This window comes from Neovison vison, chromosome 5, assembly GCF_020171115.1.
Source record: "Neovison vison isolate M4711 chromosome 5, ASM_NN_V1, whole genome shotgun sequence".
Classification (NCBI taxonomy): Eukaryota; Metazoa; Chordata; class Mammalia; order Carnivora; family Mustelidae; genus Neogale; species Neogale vison.
The window spans coordinates 95,196,741-95,217,389 of record NC_058095.1 but is presented as its reverse complement, the minus strand read 5'-3'; the positions used below and the strand labels follow the sequence as shown (position 1 = coordinate 95,217,389).

At 38.7% G+C, this 20,649-nt stretch overlaps 1 protein-coding gene across 2 annotated transcripts in view; it reads right to left on the bottom strand.

Annotated features, from left to right (window-relative positions):
* Positions 1-136: 136 nt before the first annotated feature.
* B3GLCT (beta 3-glucosyltransferase) overlaps positions 137-20,649 on the bottom strand; it is a 116,723-nt gene continuing 96,210 nt past the window's right edge. The window contains exons 14-15 of one of the 2 annotated variants that reach the window (XM_044249546.1): positions 14,384-14,528; positions 137-2,212 (exon numbers count right to left, since the gene is read on the bottom strand). In XM_044249546.1, the coding sequence (XP_044105481.1) occupies positions 2,045-2,212; positions 14,384-14,528 (313 nt within the window). In that variant the 3' untranslated portion in view covers positions 137-2,044. The remainder of the gene's footprint in view (positions 2,213-14,383; positions 14,529-20,649) is intronic. The other variant, XM_044249547.1, reaches the window with a different exon arrangement.

Here is a 20,649-nt window from a genome sequence, read left to right as displayed (position 1 = left end):
AAGGATTTATTACTATTTTTTCTCTCTGAAAACTGTGTTCACAGAGCCACCAACTTTCCCCCCTGACTTTATTCATTCTTTTTCTCCTTGCCCCTCCCACTCTAGGTTGGACTCAATGAACACACTGGAGAAATGAGTAACTTAGGCAAAGACCTTTTTATTCATGGTTAGGCTCACATAGTTCCAAAAAGTAAACGTAATTAACAAAACGCCCACAAGTACCAGAGAAAGTGCTCCGGTCTCAGTAGAAGGCACTGATCCTAAGAAAGCTTGATGTGGGTCACCACGTAGAGATGCCGCTTCACTCCTGTTGAATGAATGTGCTGTATTCTGAGTGTGACAGTTGGGAGGCAGGATTAGGAAGAGCCCAAGCCTCTTCTCCACTGGGTTAGGCAGCCAGGCCCTCCAGCGGTGGTCTCCCTGATGACATGAAGGTGTCCGCCGTGGTAGCTATGACAACGATCCCAGCTACAGCAACGATGCTGATGTCATCACCAACAGTTTGACAGGATCTAGAAATCTTTAGGGTGCTTCCCATCCAATTGATCATCTCAGATCCGTTCCTTGGACAGGCCACAGAGTCCACTTTCACAAAAATGAACCCAGCGCATTCAGTGACCACAAAACACACCAGTCCTGGTGTTTGCTAATCTGGCACCACAGTTAAAATATGATTGCATCATTTTGGAAATAAGTCCAACCTAAGGTACAAGAAAATGTATTGTTAAAAAACACACATGGGTACTTTTGGTGGTATGGCTTTAAAACCCAGCACTTGTCTATAAAAGCCTTACAACAAAGTTAGTGAACAGCAATTTTTATTTTTAAAAAAACAGAAAGTATTTTACTAGACCAAATTAGTTTAAGACATATGAAAATCAAATCTTATGCAAACACCCTTAGTAAAACTGAATTATATAATTAACAGTCCTTTCCACAAATTAATAACAAATGTGTTAAATTACTGTGTATTAAAGATATGATTTGAAAGTTAGAGCTGTTTCAAAATACTATGCTCAAATCTCATTCTGTAAGAATCCAGGGAAGTTGCCAAACCACCCTGCTGTCCTTCCAGTAGGGTTTCATGGTACACCGGAGGGTCTATTATGAGCCAGGAGAGAGTCACTAAGTAACATTCAAAGAAAAATAAAAGTAAAACATCAGGTACAAATTAATTTAATTCACTTCCTGAGACTTACACAGAGCTCACTGACTTAAATAAAGCATGACAACACTGTTTTTAAATATCAAGAACACTATTTTCTGGCAGCATCCAGTATACTTTTGTGTTACAAGTAGGTCATAAAGTTAGGGCTTCAGGGAGAAATAGAAACACAGATGAACCTCTAAAGAAAGAAAGCTCAAGCAGGAGACTTCTTATTCTCTTTTTATGAGGCACAAACAGAAAAATAGATAAAACATAACAACACTGATGATAGACTGCGGGGGACTTCATATCTCGACTTTTATGTTTTATGAATGATATTTAATACAGCACTATTCCTGCTGAATAACCAGAAAATTTGCATCATCAATAATACGGTTAAAAAGTTCACTCCATGGTAATATCCATGTCAACCAATGTTACCTCTTCTACATAAAGCGTGTGTGTGTATATAGTACACAGAGAATATATATGCCTAGAGCATATATACAAACATAGTCATGTCTTCCCAGTCTCAAGCCCATCTGACACTTTACAATGAAGAGAGAAAACAGGAAGGAGACTTCTGGTACCATTTATTTTTCTGTGACAGTAATAAAGCTGCTGTATCACAGCTTGGAAAATACACAGTAATCATTGTATATTACAGTAACTGTATAATGCAAAAGCAAATGATCTTTTTCCCAGAAAAAAAAAATCTGTTTTCCCTATGACTCTGCTTCCTCCCCCCTCAAAAATACCGTATACGTAATTTCCACCTAAAGTCAGAAGGCTTCCCGTGCCCATGGCCGGTGGAAGCAGCATGGTCACAGCTCAGCAGGAGGATGCCTGTCTCCACTTCTGTCTCTGACGCAAACTGCGCTCCCAGGCCGGCTCATTTTACAACTCTTCCTTCAAGCCTTTCTGTGTCTCTTGCCTGGCTTTGTCTTCCTCCCTGGGCGCCAACCATGTGAAATACACCTTTACTGGATCAATGTTCCAGTGTTTGTGAAAGGATATGGGAACTTGGTGAGAAAGGTAGTCCCTGGGATAATCCACGGGCCGAGCCTGTGGGAAGAAGAAAAGAGAATCACGTTCCTCTATTTGCTGAAAACAATTTTGCTTCAGCACAGCATTATCTGAATTTATGAGGTGACTGCTTTTCACCAATATTTGATATTGCTTATGAGAATGTAAAAGCAAAAAAAAAAAAAAGATCTTTTCTACTACCCTCTCTCTGATGCAAGGCTCTTTGCTTTTCTATCTCCGATTACTTTAATATCCCAAATATACCACTTTTTGCTTCTGTGTTCCGTAGTCATGCCTCTGGGAGATTTCTCAACCATGGTAATAGATATAAAAAGCCTTCCTTGATCAGTCATACAAGTGACTATTATAACTTCTGCAAAAGGCAGAAAAATTGCTATTTCTCGGGCCTCTCTAAAGAAACTGGCCATACCTGGAATGTGTGTGTGTGTGGGGGGGTGGTGGTGAAGAGTTCTCAGGGGCTCCCCTTGCCTGTCCACTGCCCTGACATCTAATCAGGTGTATCTCTCAGAGCAGGAAAATGCAGAGCTCATCAGGAATCCAGGAGAAGCATGAAGTAACTCAGCGCTCACTTCCCAACCAGATACCTAGTCTGATTCCAGAAATGGCAAGGGAAACATTGAGTAATTTTTTTTTTTTTTTTTTTTTTGAGGCTTTCATTTTCCTGACTGTATGGGTGAGAAGGGGAAATGACTGCTCTGTCTCTTCATGACTTTAGCTACTGGGGAAAAGCCTTCCCATTGTGAAAGCCGGGTTTTTTCGCTTTTTTCTTTCCTTCTATTTCTAAAGAGCTTATTCCTAATGTGTATTTCATTTCCAACCAACACCCCATCTATGTAAGATGAGGTGATAAAACGTGTAATTATAGAGAAGCAAAGCTGTGACTCAGCAGTTTGCAAGAGGGCCTAAAAACTTTTTGCATCGTCATCACTTCAGGATTCTCCAGAACTTACAAAATGAAGTTTAAGCGAATTAGACATAGTCTAGGATGGCTGAGATTGAAGTAACCTTCAGAGTATGGAAGGAAAGAGAAACCAGACACTATTTTTTTTTTTCTCTAAACAAAGCATCCACCTTTCTCTCAATGCTTATCTTGTTTACAGATTTATATAGCCCATCTGTGTTCTCTAGTAACTCACTGACTTATCAATACTAAAACAGTCTTGGCTTTATTAAATCTAGATAGGAAACATTTTGAAAACAAGTCTTCTCTAGGCTAGTATTTTATTACATTCTACTTAAATGCTTGCAGTGAATACTTCTGTAAACCCTCTTAAGTGGTTTATAAAATACCTTCATTAAATTTTATCTCATTCAATCCTTGAAGCAACCTTGCAAGGTGATCAGAGTATCCTGATTGATCTTCAGTTCATAGATGAGGAAACTGGAGCTCACAGAATTTATAAGTTTCTTAGGGCAACAGATCTAACGTCTATTGCCCTGGGGAAAAGAGTAGGTGACCAGCCCAGCTCCTAGTTCAAGCAGGATGCCTGCAACTGTCCTCATTCCGTGGCCACGAGCCTGGTCCACCAACGGTGCCTCAGCTGCCCTGATCTCCTTGGGGGACTTTATCCTGAGACGGCACAAATATCCTGCTCCAGTGAGTGTTGATATTCTGCATGGAAGTTCAAAATGACGGCGTGGGTTGGGCAGAGAACTTCCATACTAACCATGCATTGTCCTTTAAAGATTCTAAGTGCTCGTGGAGTCAAAAATCTAAGAAGGCAATTTTAAAGGAAGAAGGTGAACCGAAGACCAACGATACACACTAGAATAATGTCTAACAGACTTGAGCAACTTCTGAGTATCAGCTGAGGAGATTCAACCGTGATATCCGCTTGCAAGGCCCTCTGGGAGTTTACTGGCCTGGAAGAAACCCGAGGGAAAACAAATTTTGTTCTCAGACAATTCCACAAGGCTCCCAGAAGAAAGAAAGAAAAATCGCGGAAACAAATCTTGGCTCGTTTTTCACATGTAAGAATGAACTTTCAGAGACACAAATGCATCTCACAGGAAAAAAAGAAACCCATGCTATCTTTCCCTCTATTAATGCGGATTCCAGAAGGGACTGCAGTTGCATATTAGCACATGAGTGAAGAGCTGGTTTAGAATGTGCTAATCATTTCTGACAAATGCGGTTTTGGAAAAGAACAAGACAAGCCTAGAGAAGTGGAATGTGTCCACAGAGGCATCTGTAACACCAGGAAGTCTAGACGGACTCTGATAATCACATTTCTGTGCCCAAAATGCCAAAAGGAAGTGGCAAACAGGCAGGGGTGGGTGGAGGGAGAAGGCCTTAGGAACAGACATGGAGAATGATGGGAAGCTGTGCACAGGAGGAGAGAGATGGCGTAAAATGCATGGAAGGACATACATTGGGTCAAATCAAAACTTAATCTGGAAGTATTAGACCACACTGAACAGTGCAAAAAAAAAAAAAGATTGAATTTGTATTTGCTTAGACAAATACAATTTTTATAGCTGTATTGACATAATTTACATACAATTCACACACAGGCATGGTAGTTTGAAAACTTTTAGTAGATTTCCATATTGATCCAGTTTTAGAAGACTATCTACAGTCATTCCCCCAGAACTCCCTGCCATGCATTTTCAGCCAATCCCTACCCCAGTGGCAGCCCCCGGAGACCACTGATTTGTTTTTTCTCTATAGTACTGCCTTTCTAGAAATTTCTTATCTGTGGAATCATACATTATGAATGTTTTGAGCCTGGCTTCCTTCACTTAGCATTGCTGCATGTATCAGTAGTTCATTACTTTTGTTGCTGAGCAATATATTACACTGAGTGGAAACACCATACAAACACCACACAGTTATTATCACACAGCTTCCATGGACCAGGAAATTTGGCAACACATAGCTGGAACCTCTGCTTCATGGTCTCTCACCAGATCATAATCAGGATGTCAGCCCAGGCTCTATAATCTCATCTGAAGGCTCAAGTAGAAAAAAATGCACTTCCAAGCCCAGTCAGTAGGTACTGGTAACACTCAGTTCCTTGTGGGCTACTGAGCTGAGGGCTTCACTTTCATACCCTGCCCCCTTGCAGCTTGCTTCAGCAAAACTTGCAAGCCGGGAAGGAAGTAGGGAGCATCTACAAGGAAGATGGAAGTCACAATCCCTTGCAGCATAATGACAGAAGAGATATCCCATCACCTTTGCCATATGCTATTGGCTCATACGCCAAAGAGGGGAAAACACAAGGTATGAATTATCAACAGGAAGGGACCAATGAGATCTATGTCATAAATTGCCTGCCACATATATGTTTAATTTTTTTTTAAACTGCCAAAACATTTCCAAAGTAACTATATTTTATATTCCCACTAGAGGCCCAGGTCTGTTTGCTTATAGGCATTCTATACCTGTGAATTTAGTTTGCATCTCCCTAATGACTAATCATGTTGAGCATCTTTCCATGTGCTTCGTAGCTGCTTATGCATCTTCTTTAGAGAAATGTCTGTTCAATCTTTTACCCAGCTTAAACTCAGCAGATGATTCTCTTACTGAGGTTGTAAAAGATTGTTATATATCCTGAATTCAAGTCCTTTACCACATACATGATTTACAAATATTTCTCCCAATTTATGGGTTTTTTCTTTTCATTCTCTTAAGGATATCTTTTGAAGAGCAAAGTCTTATTTTAAGTTTCATGATTTCAATTTATAAACTTTTCCTTCTATGGATCTTGCTTTTGATGCCATTAAACTTTGCCTTCACTAAGGTCAAAAAGAATTATCCTCGTGTTTTTTTCGGCGGTTTATAATTTTATCTCCTATATTTTGTACGATGATTCATTTTGAGTTAATATTTGTGTGTGATGTGAGGTTAAGTTCCAAGTTCACTTTTTGTATGTGGAAATACATAATTGCTGTAGCACCAGCTGACCTGTGCCACTTCTCCCCTGGATTGCTTTGGCATCTTTGTCAAAAAAGAGTTTACCACAAATGACAGGGTTTATTTCTAGACTCTCTATCCTGTTGCATTTGCATTGATGTGTGTGTGTGGATGTGTGTGTGTTTATCCTTCTACTACTTGCATCATCTTGATTATCATAGCTTTAGAGTAAGTTTTGGAATCATAGAACTGTAAATCCTCCAATTTCGACCTCCTTTTTAAGAATTACTGTGTATTTCCATATTAATTTTAAGAATCAGCTTGTTGATTTTGACAGAGAAGCCTGCTATGACTTTGGATATGGATTGTACTGAATCTATTGATGAATTTGGGGAATGTGGGGAAATAAAATTTCCTGTAAAAAAGCCCTATAGCCCACAAGAAACACTTCACATTCCATTTGTCTAGTTAACTGCTCAGATCCCAAAGGAGAGTAAAACTTCCCTTATCTCTTGGAGAGGCCAAGGGTTATATCCCTGAACTAGGTTCCAGAGGGTAAGCCCCAAGGTGCCAGAAAAACCTGAACACTTTCCACCCTGGGATACATTTACATTTCAAGGAAGAATAAGGTGTTTATTTGCATACCAAAATGCTGAAGTAAGAAAGCATTTCCCTTTAGAAACAGAGGAAACCGGTTTTCTTTGTCCCTTGCTGATGGGGTATCTCACCACTTGAATAGGCCAACTGAATTGGCCCTCATCCTACTGCCCTGGAGGTAAAAACTAGGTCAAAGGGGCAGTGGGAGTGGGAGTGGGGGAGAGATTTGCTTATTATTTATTCTGAGGTACTTAATGTAAAAATCTCTCTCTGATCCAGAACACTTCCTTTAGGCATTCAGAATAAGTTAATTTTAAGTGAATAAGATGAAATAATAAAATTCTTTTTTAAAAAAAGATTTTATTTATTTATTTGAGCGAGAAAGAAAGAGAGCACAAGCAGTGGGAGCAGCAGGCAGAGGGAGAAGCAGGCTTCTGCCAGGCAGGGAGCCCAGTGCAGGACTCGATCCCAGGACCCTGAGATCATGACTTGAGCTGAAAACAGACGCTTAACCAACTGCGCATTAACCAACCCAGGCATCCCAGTATTTTAAATGGTATTACAAAATCAATGGAGAAAATTGCAATAGCAATATTGAGTCTTCCAATCCATAAATATGGTATAGATCTCTTCATTTAATTAGATCTTAATTTCTCTCAGCAGAATTTTATTATACAGTATACAGTGTAACTCCATTTTAGTTTATTCCTGATGTATTTTATTCATTTGCCTGCTATTTTGAATGACACTGTTTTCTTCTTCAGGTTTTTTTTTTTTTTTTTGGTCAAAACAACACAATTGCTTTTGTATATTGATCTTGTAGCCTATAACCTTGTTAAACTCATCTATTAGTTCTGGTAGGTTTTTTTTTCCTTTGGTAGATCCGTAGGATTTTCTACATACAAGATAATGTGGTCTATGGATAAAGACAGTTTTACTTCCTCTCTTCCAACTTGTATCCTTACTCTATATATATGTATACATATATGTATGTGTATATGTATATGTGTTTGTGTGCAAATATATATATTTTTTCATCTTATTACACTGGTTAGAACCAATGAATAAAAGTGGTAAGACAGTGGTAAGACAGACATCTCTACCTTGTTCCCACTTTTGTTATTTTGTATATTCATTTCACCAGATTGAGGAACTTCTGTTTTTTTGAGAGGTATTTCTTCTTTTTTTATTTTTCTTTTTTTTAAATCATGAAGTGATGTTAGATTTTGTCAAACATTTTTTCTGTGTCTATTGAGAGACTCATGTGGCTTTTATTCATTATTCTACTCATATGGTATATAACAATAATTGATTTTGGATATTAAACCAAGTTTGCATTCCTGTGATAAATATCAGCTCGTCATGGCATATAACCCCTTTTATATATCGCTGAATTCAGTTTGCTAGTATTTTGTTAAGGATTTTTCCATCTGTGTTCAAGAGTAATATTGGCTTGTAGTTTATTTTTGTCATATACAATTTTAATTCCTGTTACTTTTTTAGCAATATTTTTGGAGTGATTTTCTAAATTCTTGTTCTAGGGATAATAATATGCACCTTTTTTATCTTTTTTTATTTATTTAATTTATTTATTTTTATTCAAGAGAGAGAGAGCATGTGGGTGGAGGTGTGGGAGGAGCAAGGGGAGAGAGAGACAGAGAATCCAAGCAGACACCCTGCTGAGTGTGGAGCCTGATGTGGGGCTCCATCTTAGGAGTCTGAGATCATGACCTGAGCCTAAACTGAGAGTCAGATGCTTAACTGACTGCACTACCCAGACACCCCAACAATATGCATCTTTGGCATGTTAAGCTAATATTGGCCTCATAAAATGAATTGGGAAGTATTCTCACTCCTTTAATTCCATTCCATCAGTGTACGTAGTTTCGACTGCTTTTTCTATTTCTTTTTAAGAGAGTTTTGCTAATGAGTGTGATTTAAAAAATTTCTCCCGTTTCTTTTAAATTGTCTAACTGATTAGCATAATTTTTGTAGGATTTGCAATGATGTCCCCTCTTTCATTCCTAACTTTGGTAATCTGTGTCTTCCTTCTTTTTCTCTTGGGCAGTCTAGCTAAATTTACCAAATTTGCTGCTCTTTCCAAAATAAATCATTTTTGGCTTAACTTGATTTTCTATGCTGTTTTTTCTGTTTTCTATATTGACTTGTGCTCTACACTTTAATATTTCTTTTATTCCACTTAAAGGTTCAGATTTGAATGATAATAATTTTTTGCTTTCAGTGCACATGTTTAGAGATTTAATATCCTTATCCATTTCTAGTATGTTTAAAACTATACATTTCCCTCCAAACCCTACATATCTATGCTAAAAATTGTTATATTTTGTTTTCATTTTTATTCAAGATATATTCTAATCTTCCTTATGTTTTCCTCTTTAACCCAGGAATATTTTTAAATGTGTTGTATAATTTCCAAATATTTGGAAATTCTCTCATTTTTCTTCCATTGATATCTAATTTCATTCTGTTGCTGGGAGGACATATTTTGTATGTTTTCAAACCTTTAAAATTTATTTAGACTTGTTTTTCTGCCCCAGCATGTGATCTATCCTTTAGAACACTGCATGCACACTTGAAAAGAATGTGTATTTTGCTGTTGTCAGATGAAACATTCCATGTCAGTTAAGTAGTTAGTATTTGTCCATTTCTCATTCCAATTCTGTCCATTTATGTTTCATGTATTTTGACAATCTGTTAGGTGTACATATACATTTATAATTATTGTATCTTCTTAATATATTGACTTTTGGTTATGAAATGTTCCTCTTTCTCTCCAGTAATATTCCTCTCCTTAAAGTGTATTGTGTTTAACATAGTCACTCAAACTCTGTATGATTAACTGTTTGCAGGGTACATCTTTTCCTGTACTTCTACATTCAACCTATTTGTGTCTATGAATCTAAAGTGTACTTGAATGTTATAGACAATGTAGTCAAATCTTGATTTTTAAGCAATCTGACAATATCTGCCTTTTTTTTTTTTTAAAGATTTTATCTATTTATTTGAGAGAGAGACAGTGAAAGAGAGCATGAGAGAGGAGAAGGTCAGAGGGAGAAGCAGACTCCCCATGGAGCTGGGAGCCTGATGCAGGACTCAATCCTGGTACTCTGGGATCATGACCTGAGCCAAAGGCAGTTGCTTAACCAACTGAGCCACCCTGGTGCCCATAATATCTGCCTTTTGACTCAGGAATTTAGTCCATTCATATTTAATGTAATAATTGATATACCTGTATTTTTATCATTTTGCCATTTATTTTCTGCATGTATGGTTTTTGTCCTTCTGTTTCTCCTTTATTGACTTCTTTGGTTAAACAATCTTTTTGTGTATATTTATTTAATCCCTCTATTGATATTTTAAACTATATATTTTAAATCATCTCAGAGATTTTTCCAAGGATTGCAGTATGAATCTTTAACGTAGGTTAATACTGACTTAATTCCAATAAAATCAATTGCTACAATATAGCTTCATTTCCTTCTCCTTGTGTTTGCACTATTATCATCATATATATTGCATTTACCTATGTTATAAATCCAATAATAGGATTATAAATATTGCTTTAAACAATCTTATATTTAGGGGCACCTGCGTAGCTCAGTCATTAAGCATCAGCCTTTGGCTCATGTCATGATCCTATGGTCCTGGAATCAAGCCGTGCATCAGGCTCCCTGCTTGGGGGGAAGCCTTTTTCTCCTTCTCCCACTCCCCTGCTTGTGTTCCCTCTCACTGTTTCACTCTGTCAAATAAATTTAAAAACTCTTTTTTAAAAATCTTATATTTGCTAAAGAAATTGAGAGAAAATATGTATGTTTATATACATGCTTTTCTTTTAATTATATATATGCACATATATACATATATGTATACACACACACATACACAGTCTTTTATATTTTCCTCCATATTAACCCTATCCAGTATTCTTCCATTCCTTCCTATATATTCTAATTACCATGTGCCATTTTCACTCATCCCAAAGGATTTCCTTTAGTTTTCCTGTAGGGGAGGTCTACTAGCAAAGATCTCTCTCACTTTTTGTTTACCTATGGATATCTTTATTCCACTTTTGTTTTGGAAGGATAGCTTTATTAGATACAGAATCATTAGTTGATTGGGTTTTTTTTGTTTTGTTCGTTTTGTTTTTTGCTTCTGCCTTCAGGCTTCTATTATTTATAATGAGAAATCAGCTAGTAACTATATTTTTTGTTTCTCTTTTCATTAGGTTGCTCTTAAGACTTTCACTTTTTCATTGTCTTTCAGCAGTTTGACTATAACATGTCTCTATGTAATTCTTTTCATGATTACCCTACTTGAGCTGTCAAACCTTTTAGAGCTATACATTAATGTTTTTCATCACATTTGGGAGGTTTCAACCCTATTTCTTTGAAAAACATTTTCTATCCTGTTCTCTCTCCACTCACTTTTTAGGACTCCCATTAAATGTATATTGGTATACTTTATGGCTTAAAGTATTTTAAAGTTCTGTTCATTATTCTTTAGTCGTTTTTCTCTCTCTTCTTTGGACTGGGTAATTACTATTGATCTGCCTTCAAATTCACTGTTTCTTCTGCCATTTCAAATCTATTATTAAGCCCACCCACATAACTGCTCATTTGAATTATTTGGTTTTACAACTATAGAATTTTTATTTGTTTTTTATTGTAGTTTCTATTTTTTATTAAGATTTCCTATTTGTTGAATCACTGTAATCATATTTTCTTCTGGTTCTATGAACATGGTACCCTTTAATTCTGTGGCTATGATTTTATTAGCTTCTTGAAGTCTTTGTCTATCAACTCCAATATGTGGTCCCACTCAGAGTCGGTTTCTGTTCCCACATTTTTCCCTCAGTACATCTCTTTGATAATTTGTTGAAAGTTGATTATTTTGAAGATGCATTGTAACAACAAATCTGTTTAATTTTACTACTTTTAAAAAATATTTTATTTATTTATTTGACAGAGAGCTAGAGATAGAGCACAAGTAAGCAGAGCGGTAGGGAGAGGGGGAGAGAGAGAAGCAGGCTCTCTGCTGAGCAGGGAGCCTTATGTGGGACTCGATCCCAGGACCCTGGAATCACAACCCGAGCTGAAGGCAAAGGCCTAACGACTGAGCACCTAGGTGCCCCAATTTTACTACTTTTTTAAGAAGTAATTTGCCTGGATTTACATTGTGGAATCTTTCTCACTGCAGTGTATGGCTATTGATATCTCCACTTAATTTTTAGTTCTAACTTTTATCTTATAGCTTAGATTGCTAGGGGTCATCCCTAGCTTGAATGTGCTTGAATAGCTTAGTGGTTAACTTATCATATGGGCTGAGGTGATGCTCAAACCTCAAGCCCCTAAGGCTTCTACCTATGTATAGGCTGGAAAGCACATTCAAAAACTCAGTAGGTTCTCAAATATGCCTTGGATTTTACTTTCTTCTAGGCTCATCCAGTGTCCATGTGCATGGTTTCCCAGTAGGCCAGAGAATTGTGGAGAGCTTTTCTAGCCCTGTTATTTCTCTTACTTCCAGGGTACAAAGTATTAAACTTCTGGCTAAGATACCCTTTACCATATCTGAGACTGCCACCTCAGGCCCAAAAATGTGCAGGTTTTTCTTACTTGTTTCTTACCAAGTTTGACTATTTTAGGATTTTTATCTCTCTGTACTCAAACCAAGTGCCCCCCCCCGTCCCCAACCCCCCAACCCCCAACCCCCCACCCCCCCGCCGACAGCAAAGCTGCCATTTTCCCCAGCCAGGCCCATACAGATTAAACTGTTGTTGCTCTTTCCAACCAAGCTGGGGTGGTTGGAGAGATGGAGCTTGGGTGGGGTGGGTGGGGAGAGACTTCAGACAGAAAGGCCTCAGAAGACCTCATACTCTTCTCAATTAGCAGTTTTTCAGGAATAAATGCTTCTTAGTGCTTTTGGTTTATTTCCAGAGTCCTGAAATGAGTATTTTAACAATTTTATGCAGAGGATTCATTGGCCATTGCATGCTGCCATACCCACTGGTAGCATATAATTTTGAAAGAACAGGAAACCATATGCTCCAAATCCTTTGTTTTTAATAAAAATATATACTAGACATTCCTTGAAGCCCCCTTCTAAGCCTATGATTTCACAATTACCTCCCCTGACTAAAAAGAAGAAAAATGGCCCAGGCAATTTTGTATCTGAGACCGTTTCCAAAAGCCTACTCTTTCTCTAACTCTTCAGGGATCTTGGATTTGTATCTCTTTGCCTTATATGTGTTTCTCAGTATGAACAAATACACTGTTTGGAGCACTGTTCAAGCATTATAAATGGGAAATAATTTGTAAAGCATCATAAACTCTCTAAAAGAGGCTTAAGAATTAGAAGATATATAGTGGTATCTATAAGGGAGGATACGCTTTAAGCATATTTTACAATTTTGGAAAGATTTAAAATTTATTATGTGAATTAGGGAAATCAAGAGCTTTAAAGTCTATGAAATTACGGTATTATTTTTTCATTTTAAAATTCTCTTCAAAGGATTTTTGCTTAAAGTATATTTTCCTTCTTTCTTTTTTTTATCATTTTCTTTACTAGCATATTCTTGCCTTAGTGAAAAAGGCTGCTATAAAAATCTAATGCTGCATTATTAACAATAATAAATCATTCCCCTTATACACCAACAGTTTTAATTACCCTTCCTTTCCTAGAAGTGAAACTCTATGAGATAGAGCAAGAAAGAGAGCAAGAGATAATAACTTGCTTCTCTAAGTCATCCTGTAACACAACACATAGACTTAAGATGGGTGGGACCTCCCAAGGTTTTCAAAGATGGTTAAGTACTCCTGACTGGTACCAAGAAAGAGGTTTCTCATACATTTCTTATTATGAAAATCTGTTTTTATTCTCCCTTATGGTCCTCAAGATGCAGAAATGGATTCTGCCTTTCTTGATAATGCAAACACTTTCTTTGCCTTGTTCAAGTTATTTCCTACAGTGCTATTTCTGTCATGTTCAATTTTCTTTATTGCCATGATAGCATTTGCTACTGGTTACTAAATTTGACAACATATTTATTCTTACAACATCAGAACATTCACTGACCTAATTCTTAAAAACTACCAAAAAGAATGTGGAGGATTCCCTTCTCCAGACCACAGTATGATGGTCTGGAGCACCAACCATCCCTGGTAAACATCATCTGAGACAACAACAACCCCCAGATTATATGCTTATTGAGATACTAAACTGAAGCTTAATAGTGTTTAGCCACTTAAGTTTAATAGCAACCAAAGAGGAGTAAGCCCAATAAAAAGGTAACCAATGGACAGTGTAAAAACCTAGGACAGTACAGAATTACATACACTTGGCATATATACAGCAGGAAATATTAGGTCATTCCTATATACTTCTATATAGCACTTAATAATTTCAAAATGCGATCTATTTTTTAACTCAAAAATAGGGAGGGGGCGGAGAGCAGATTTTCCCTGGTCCTATATTCAAGGACAATGATCAAACAAGATTTTGTTTTCCAGAGGTTTCTGCCTTCTGTCTTCCTGCTGGATATGGTACAGCATCAACCCTCTGGACAAAGAGGTCTGTTAAGGATGTCCCTCTGGGGCCTGTCCACATAGTTCTTAATATGGTTTCCAGAAGAACATATGAAGGGAATGAAGTAGGATCTTTAAGTGAGAAGAAAATCCCCCTCTCTCCCTCTGAGGTAAGTATAGAAACATTGTTCTCACCTGATGGAAGAGAGGGCTGTGTGTCACAGGGATTCCCAACCCACTAAAGCACATCCCTAGGACCATATCGTCGGGGGCGTCATGGCTGTAGCAGCGACATTTACTGGCGAGAAGTCTCCTGATTGCTTCTCTGCTGAAGACCATTCTAGTGGGAAGCCAGAGCAGACAGAGAAAAGGGTTAGAGCAGCAAGTCCTCCAGACCTTTAATCTCAATAAAGAAATAGAGTTCAGAGGCCACATTCTTGATAAAGATGTTGACATCAGCAGTGTTTTATGTTTAATAGTTATTGTGGAGGAAATGTTTTGTGCTTTTGATGAAAGGAAAATTTGCTTTGAAGACACCTGTACATATCTAACAGGCAATTTTATTTCCTTATATATTTTTCACAAATGAATATTCTATAATGTTCTTTTCCTAATGTGTCAATGGAAAATTAGAATAGTTCTTCAGTTTTAGCACTCTTAATGAGGTCAATAACAAAATCCACCAACATTCCCAGAAAGTAGATGGGCCCATTAATATAGGTGATGACTGACAGTGAGATCAAATCTAAATGAAACAACCAGGCATTGTCCAAGTGACTCCAGGCTATGAAAGTTGCCTTAAGGTGATTTTGAGAAAGAGAAACGAGAGAGGGAAAGTGAGAGAGAGACACTGAGCTGCCTCAAATAGAGCTATGATGCTACTTGACCCGGTATGCTGGGTACTTTCTGCTGGGACTCATGCCCAATCTTGCCATTCTGTGCCCTCCTTGGATCTGCAGGAGGCTGGAAACTATAAAATAATATTTTCCAGACTCCCTTGCCAGCTAATAACCCAGCTTCATTCTGACAATGAGGGGCATAATACTGGAGGAGGCCATCCACTTCTGGCTCCGGCAGTCTCCGTGGTGAGGCAGGCGATGGGGGACAACTCTGGGGCAGCAGAATGTTGGCAACAGGACCACAGTGGCCGTGGGGAGCCAGTGCGAGGACTGGCTCAGACACAGTGTTGAGACCCAAAAGCAGAAGCAGCTAAAGCAATCCGCATGTACAGGCTCCAGAACACAGCCTTTGCTCTGTTCTTCCAGGCTTCAGGGCTGTAGCAGCTTTCTATAATTACTGAGTTCTCAGTAGAACCCCTGGCACCGTTTTATTCCTCTGGCCCTTCCCAACACTTCGGCACCAAGTTCTTTTTGAAATACAGATTGGTCCTAAAATACAGGACTATTCTGGCCCTACAGTAGTAATGGCTCTTCTCATAGTATGAATAATCCAATAGCTGACAGGGCTGAAGGGACTAATATGGTTCACAAATCCATTCCCAGTAAGCGACAATTTCCTTGAAGGCAAAACTGTCTATAATTTGTCCTCATATTCCCACAGCCAAATGCAGGGAATTGTGCACAGTAAGTACTCAGCAGAATTTGATGCATCAAAGAAGTGAGAATAAAGCTGCCCTTACCAAGATGTTCTTCCAGGGGGAGGGGAAGGAGTTCTATGAATCAGTCTAGTGGGAAGGAAAAAAGGATAAAGACCTTGAAGACAATCCCTCATGCGAAATATTGATTACATACTCAGCTGGGGGTTTAACTCGCTTTAACTGGGTTCAGTGACCACGCGCTGGTGACGCAACCACACAGGGAGGGCCTCTCCCTGCCCTGGCCAACATGTCGGAGGACACGGTGAAACAAGACCAGACAAGAGGGGAAAGCAGCTGTTTAAGTTGATACAAGAAAATAGGACCGTACCTGAGGAAGAAACAGAGTTCTTGTGAACTCTACCAAAAGGAAAACTCCATGTTTGAAAACGCACCAGAAATTCTCTTTCTCTCCGAGTCTAGGGCCCATAAGGGACTGGGATAGCACCTTCGTATGGGTCAAACCCCCATTCATCTACCTGATCCCAGGAAGAGAGCCTACGTAAGGGGATATGCACCTGCCAGAGACAGACCCTTAAACATCTATCCAAGGCCACATTAAGGGGAATTTTCCAAGTAAGTATAATGCAGTTGACCTTGAACAATGCTGCATTGAGGGGCCAGCCCCATGTGCAGTTTAAAATCTGATCCGACTTTTGAATCCCCTAGAAGTTACACTGATAGTCTACTATTGGCCTTACTTAGGTAAGATAAATAGTCGATTAATACATTGTATGTTATATATATTATAAACTGTATTCTTACAATAAAGTAAGCTATGGAAAAGAAAATGTTATGAAGAAAATTATAAGGAAAAGAAAATACATTTACAGTACTATACTGTATTTATGGGAAAAAAATCTGCATATAAGTGAAACTGCCCAGTTCAAACCCATGTTGTTCAAGAGCCAACTGTACTTGTATTCCAATCAGAGATCTCATCATCTTTATCTTAAGCCTGATTTTAGTAAAACACTTTATTTTTTCTTTTGTCAGCATCTAAAAGAATAAGAAAGAAAGGGAAGGCCCAGTTTTATCCTGGCCCGCTCTCTGAAAAGTTAACTTTACAGGAAGATAAAAGGTAAGCATAAAATCTTTATTAGTAATTTTTTTCCTATTTTTTCCCTACTCACACAGAACAGTCGTACATTAATTATTCAAACAAACTAAGTACACACGAGCCTTTAATAAGATGTGCTTATTAGTATGCTGATAGGTTATTTAAAAATGAAGTTGTCCCCCAAAATGGAAAAGTACCAGACATATCATGGTATGTCTGCTCTGCCCAACTTTTAAATATTAAAAAGATGTTGAGAGGCTATAAGCCCAATAATGTGATTTCTTTTAATATACACACTCTAATTTTAAGCAGAAGAAAAGCTGAAATGGGAAGCAGGGGCTTGCCCAAATCCACATGTGCAGAGGAAGAGCACATACAGAAGGTGAAGGGCATCAGAGACGTGCCTGCCTCTCCGGGTCTTCCAGCAGATAAACGGGTCAGGACTGTCTCCAGGTAACACTGTCCTCAGCCCTTTTGAGGAGGCTGCCAAAGAATATGAGGACATCCTGATCATAGCTTCCTAGTCAGACATAGGTAAGTATTTCAAAAAGGAAAGTGGTTATCGAATAAACTGTCTGCAGAAACCTGAACATTCAAGGAGTAAGCAATGAAATGAACGCCAGGTACCTGCATTCAAATCCTACAAAGGTCTCATTTTCCAAACAATATGGAATACCTACACATAAATCACTGTGGAGTCTACACTCCTGATTCAGCTCTGCTTCGTGGGGCAGAAGGGAGATGGTTGAAGGCAAGGATTCACAAAAACTTAACTTGACTGTAAACCACAGCAAGAACACAAGAAACACATTTCATACTACAACCATTTGTATGTGTTGTGTGTATATAAAACTGAAAATTTCATGAAACATACACCCCTACTACATGTGATACACTATGATATTTCTATTTTATTCTATTCCATTTTATAGTTCATTATTTTTAAATGATGGTCATGATCCATTCATTGGTTTTATAAGCCATTAATTGATCCTGACTTGCTGTTTACAAAAAAAGTCATGCTGGTTCTTAAGCTAGATCATCAGAAAAGTCTACTGAGAAATCATTTAACATGATGTCTGCAGCTTTCTTCAAAGGTTGATATGAGACAATCTTGTGATAAATGTTTTTGCATATTTGTAAAAGTGCTATTAAAAACAGAATATTACACCAGTAATTAGTTATACAAAGACCAATCAATGTTCAGTGTTCATGCATTTGTTTATTCATTTATTCATTGTACCTGGTTAAAAAAAAAAAAGAGTCCCTATGCTAGCAAGTGAGGATATAATGAGAAATGAGACACAGGTGTTGCCTTCAAATAATTCATAATTTAGGTAGAAAACAGAAAGGTAAATAGGCAATTAAATGATAATGGTTTGCATAATATGCTACTAAAGTACATTTGAAAGGCATCAAACCCAGACTTGAAAGGCCAGACTAGGCCAAAAGCTTTCAGGAATAAATAATAGCTATATTGTGTCCAAAAAAATGAGAAGGATGAACTGGGTGACAAAGAAAATTGGGGAGGGGACACAGTGCTATACAGAGACCGGCAGATGCCAATCTTAGGGAAGAGGAAAGAAGAAATGCCTCTGAGGAACTGAAATAAGATGAGGGTGCAGGTGAACAAGGCTAGAAAAATAAAAGAGCATCTGCCAAGGTCATCAGAGGTCCGGTAAGTCTTTTTTTTTTTTTTAAACATATAATGTATTATTTGCTCCAGGCCTATGAATCATCAGGCTTACACAATTCACAGCACTACCATAGCATATACCCTCCCCAATGTCCATAACCCAGACACCCTATCCCTCTCCCCCCACTCCCCAGCAACCCTCAGTTTGTTTCCTAAAATTAAGATTGTCTTAAAGTTTGTCTCCCTCCCCCATCCCATCTTGTTTCATTTTTTCCCTCCCCTTCCCCCACAATCCTCTGACCTGTCTCTCAAATTCCTCATATCAGAGAAATCATACAGTAATTGTCTTTTTCTGACTGACTTATTTCGCTCAGCATGATACCTTCTAGTTCCATCCATGTTGTTGCAAATGGCAAGATTTCATTTCTTTTGATGGCTGCATAGTATTCCATTATATATATATACCACATCTTCTTTATCCATTCATCTGTTGAGGGACATCTAGGTTCTTTCCATAGTTTGGCTATTGTGGACACAGCTGCTGTAAACATTTGGGTGCACATGCCCCTTTAGATCACTACTTTTGTATCTTTGGAGTAAATACCCAGTAGTGTGATTGCTGGGTTGTAGGGTAACTCTATTTTCAACTTTTTGAAGAACCTCCATACTGTTTTTCAGAGTGGCGGCAGCAACTTGCATTCCCACCAACAGTGTAAGGCCTGATAAGTCTTGATGAGGAATTTGGACTTTATTCTAAAACAGGAGGTTATAAAGGAATGCAAAAGATTTTTACTTCCCATGGCAATGCAAAAAAAAAAAAAGTTTAAATCACATTAACCAATGGAATTTTTGAAGATATCAATGATATGAAAACCAGATGAACTGATTTCTAGAGAGAGGAATCCTTCCCAGGTGGGTAGCAAGTTATGGCAGTTTTCAGGGAAAAGCTAGGTCAGAGGGCAGGAGGGAGGAGAAAAGACCAGATAGAGGCATTAGCCCCAAGGCCGTGGACCCAGCAAACAAGCAGTGATTAAAATGAGGCTAATCCCAGGCCAGAATGATTTCAATAGGAATCCAGAAGGCTATCTTAGATGCCAACAGTAGGAAAGAGTTCATAGTCTTGGGGAAGAACAAAAGCAATGGAAGTGAGGGAAGGTCTCTGAGCAGGAGGGCCACAGGATCAGACGTGAGTGTAGAAAGACCTCTCTGGCTACAGTATGGTCGACAGCAAGGAGCAGAGAAGATGAGCTGTGGCAGGAGCACACATATAAGAGGTGGGGTGACCTCAACTAGTCCGGGGGAGGTGGAGACATAAGTGGTACTTAGGAGGCAAAACTGACTGGGTTGACTGAAACGTCCTGGGGAATGAGGAAGAAAGGGTAAAACAGACTCACAAGTCTCTGGGGTAGAACTCGAAATTCCATGTGTTACCTGAGGCAAGACTACTGGAAAAACACTAAAGCAGGGGCTAGAGTCAGAGGATGAGGTCGGGGTGGCAGTGCTGGGTCTCAGGTCCTTGAATCACACCAGTGGACAGGGCCTCTGGCAGGTAGAGGTAGGAATCTGAGTCAGGAGGGAGGTGTAGCAGGGGATAGAGGTTTGGGTGCCTTCAGCACAGTCATAGGGGTGGATAAGATCACAGAGGAGAATACAGAGTGAGAACAGAAGGAATACCAGAAAAGATGCCGGGAAAACATAGTCATTTAAAGAAGAGGAAAAAGGACCCAAGAAGGAATGATCAGAAAGGCAGGAACACACAAGGATAGGACACTGTTCTGGAAAGCAAGAGGAAGGAGCACTTTAAGGAGTGACTAATCACCTTTGTCAAAGGAACCAAGAGGTTAAACAAGAGAAAGTTTGGAATTAGCCACTGGACATGACTATATAGACACAGCCACAGACTTCCTCAGCAAGGTGGTCTAGGTTGAAGGCCAAGCATGGGGGTCAGATGGAAGTGGGGGCTGGGGAAGAAGAGATCATGAATCATGGATTCTGAAGATGAATGGAAGGGGAGATGAGGGAGGGTAGCAGGAAGGAGTATTAAGATGGGAAAGCTGGAGGTGGTGGGAAGTCCATAGGAGCAAGATAGAAGTTGAACATATAAGAGGTTAAAGGTGCTATCTCAGTGCTTACAGTGACCACCATGGGCCTGGGAATGGGAGCAGTGACAC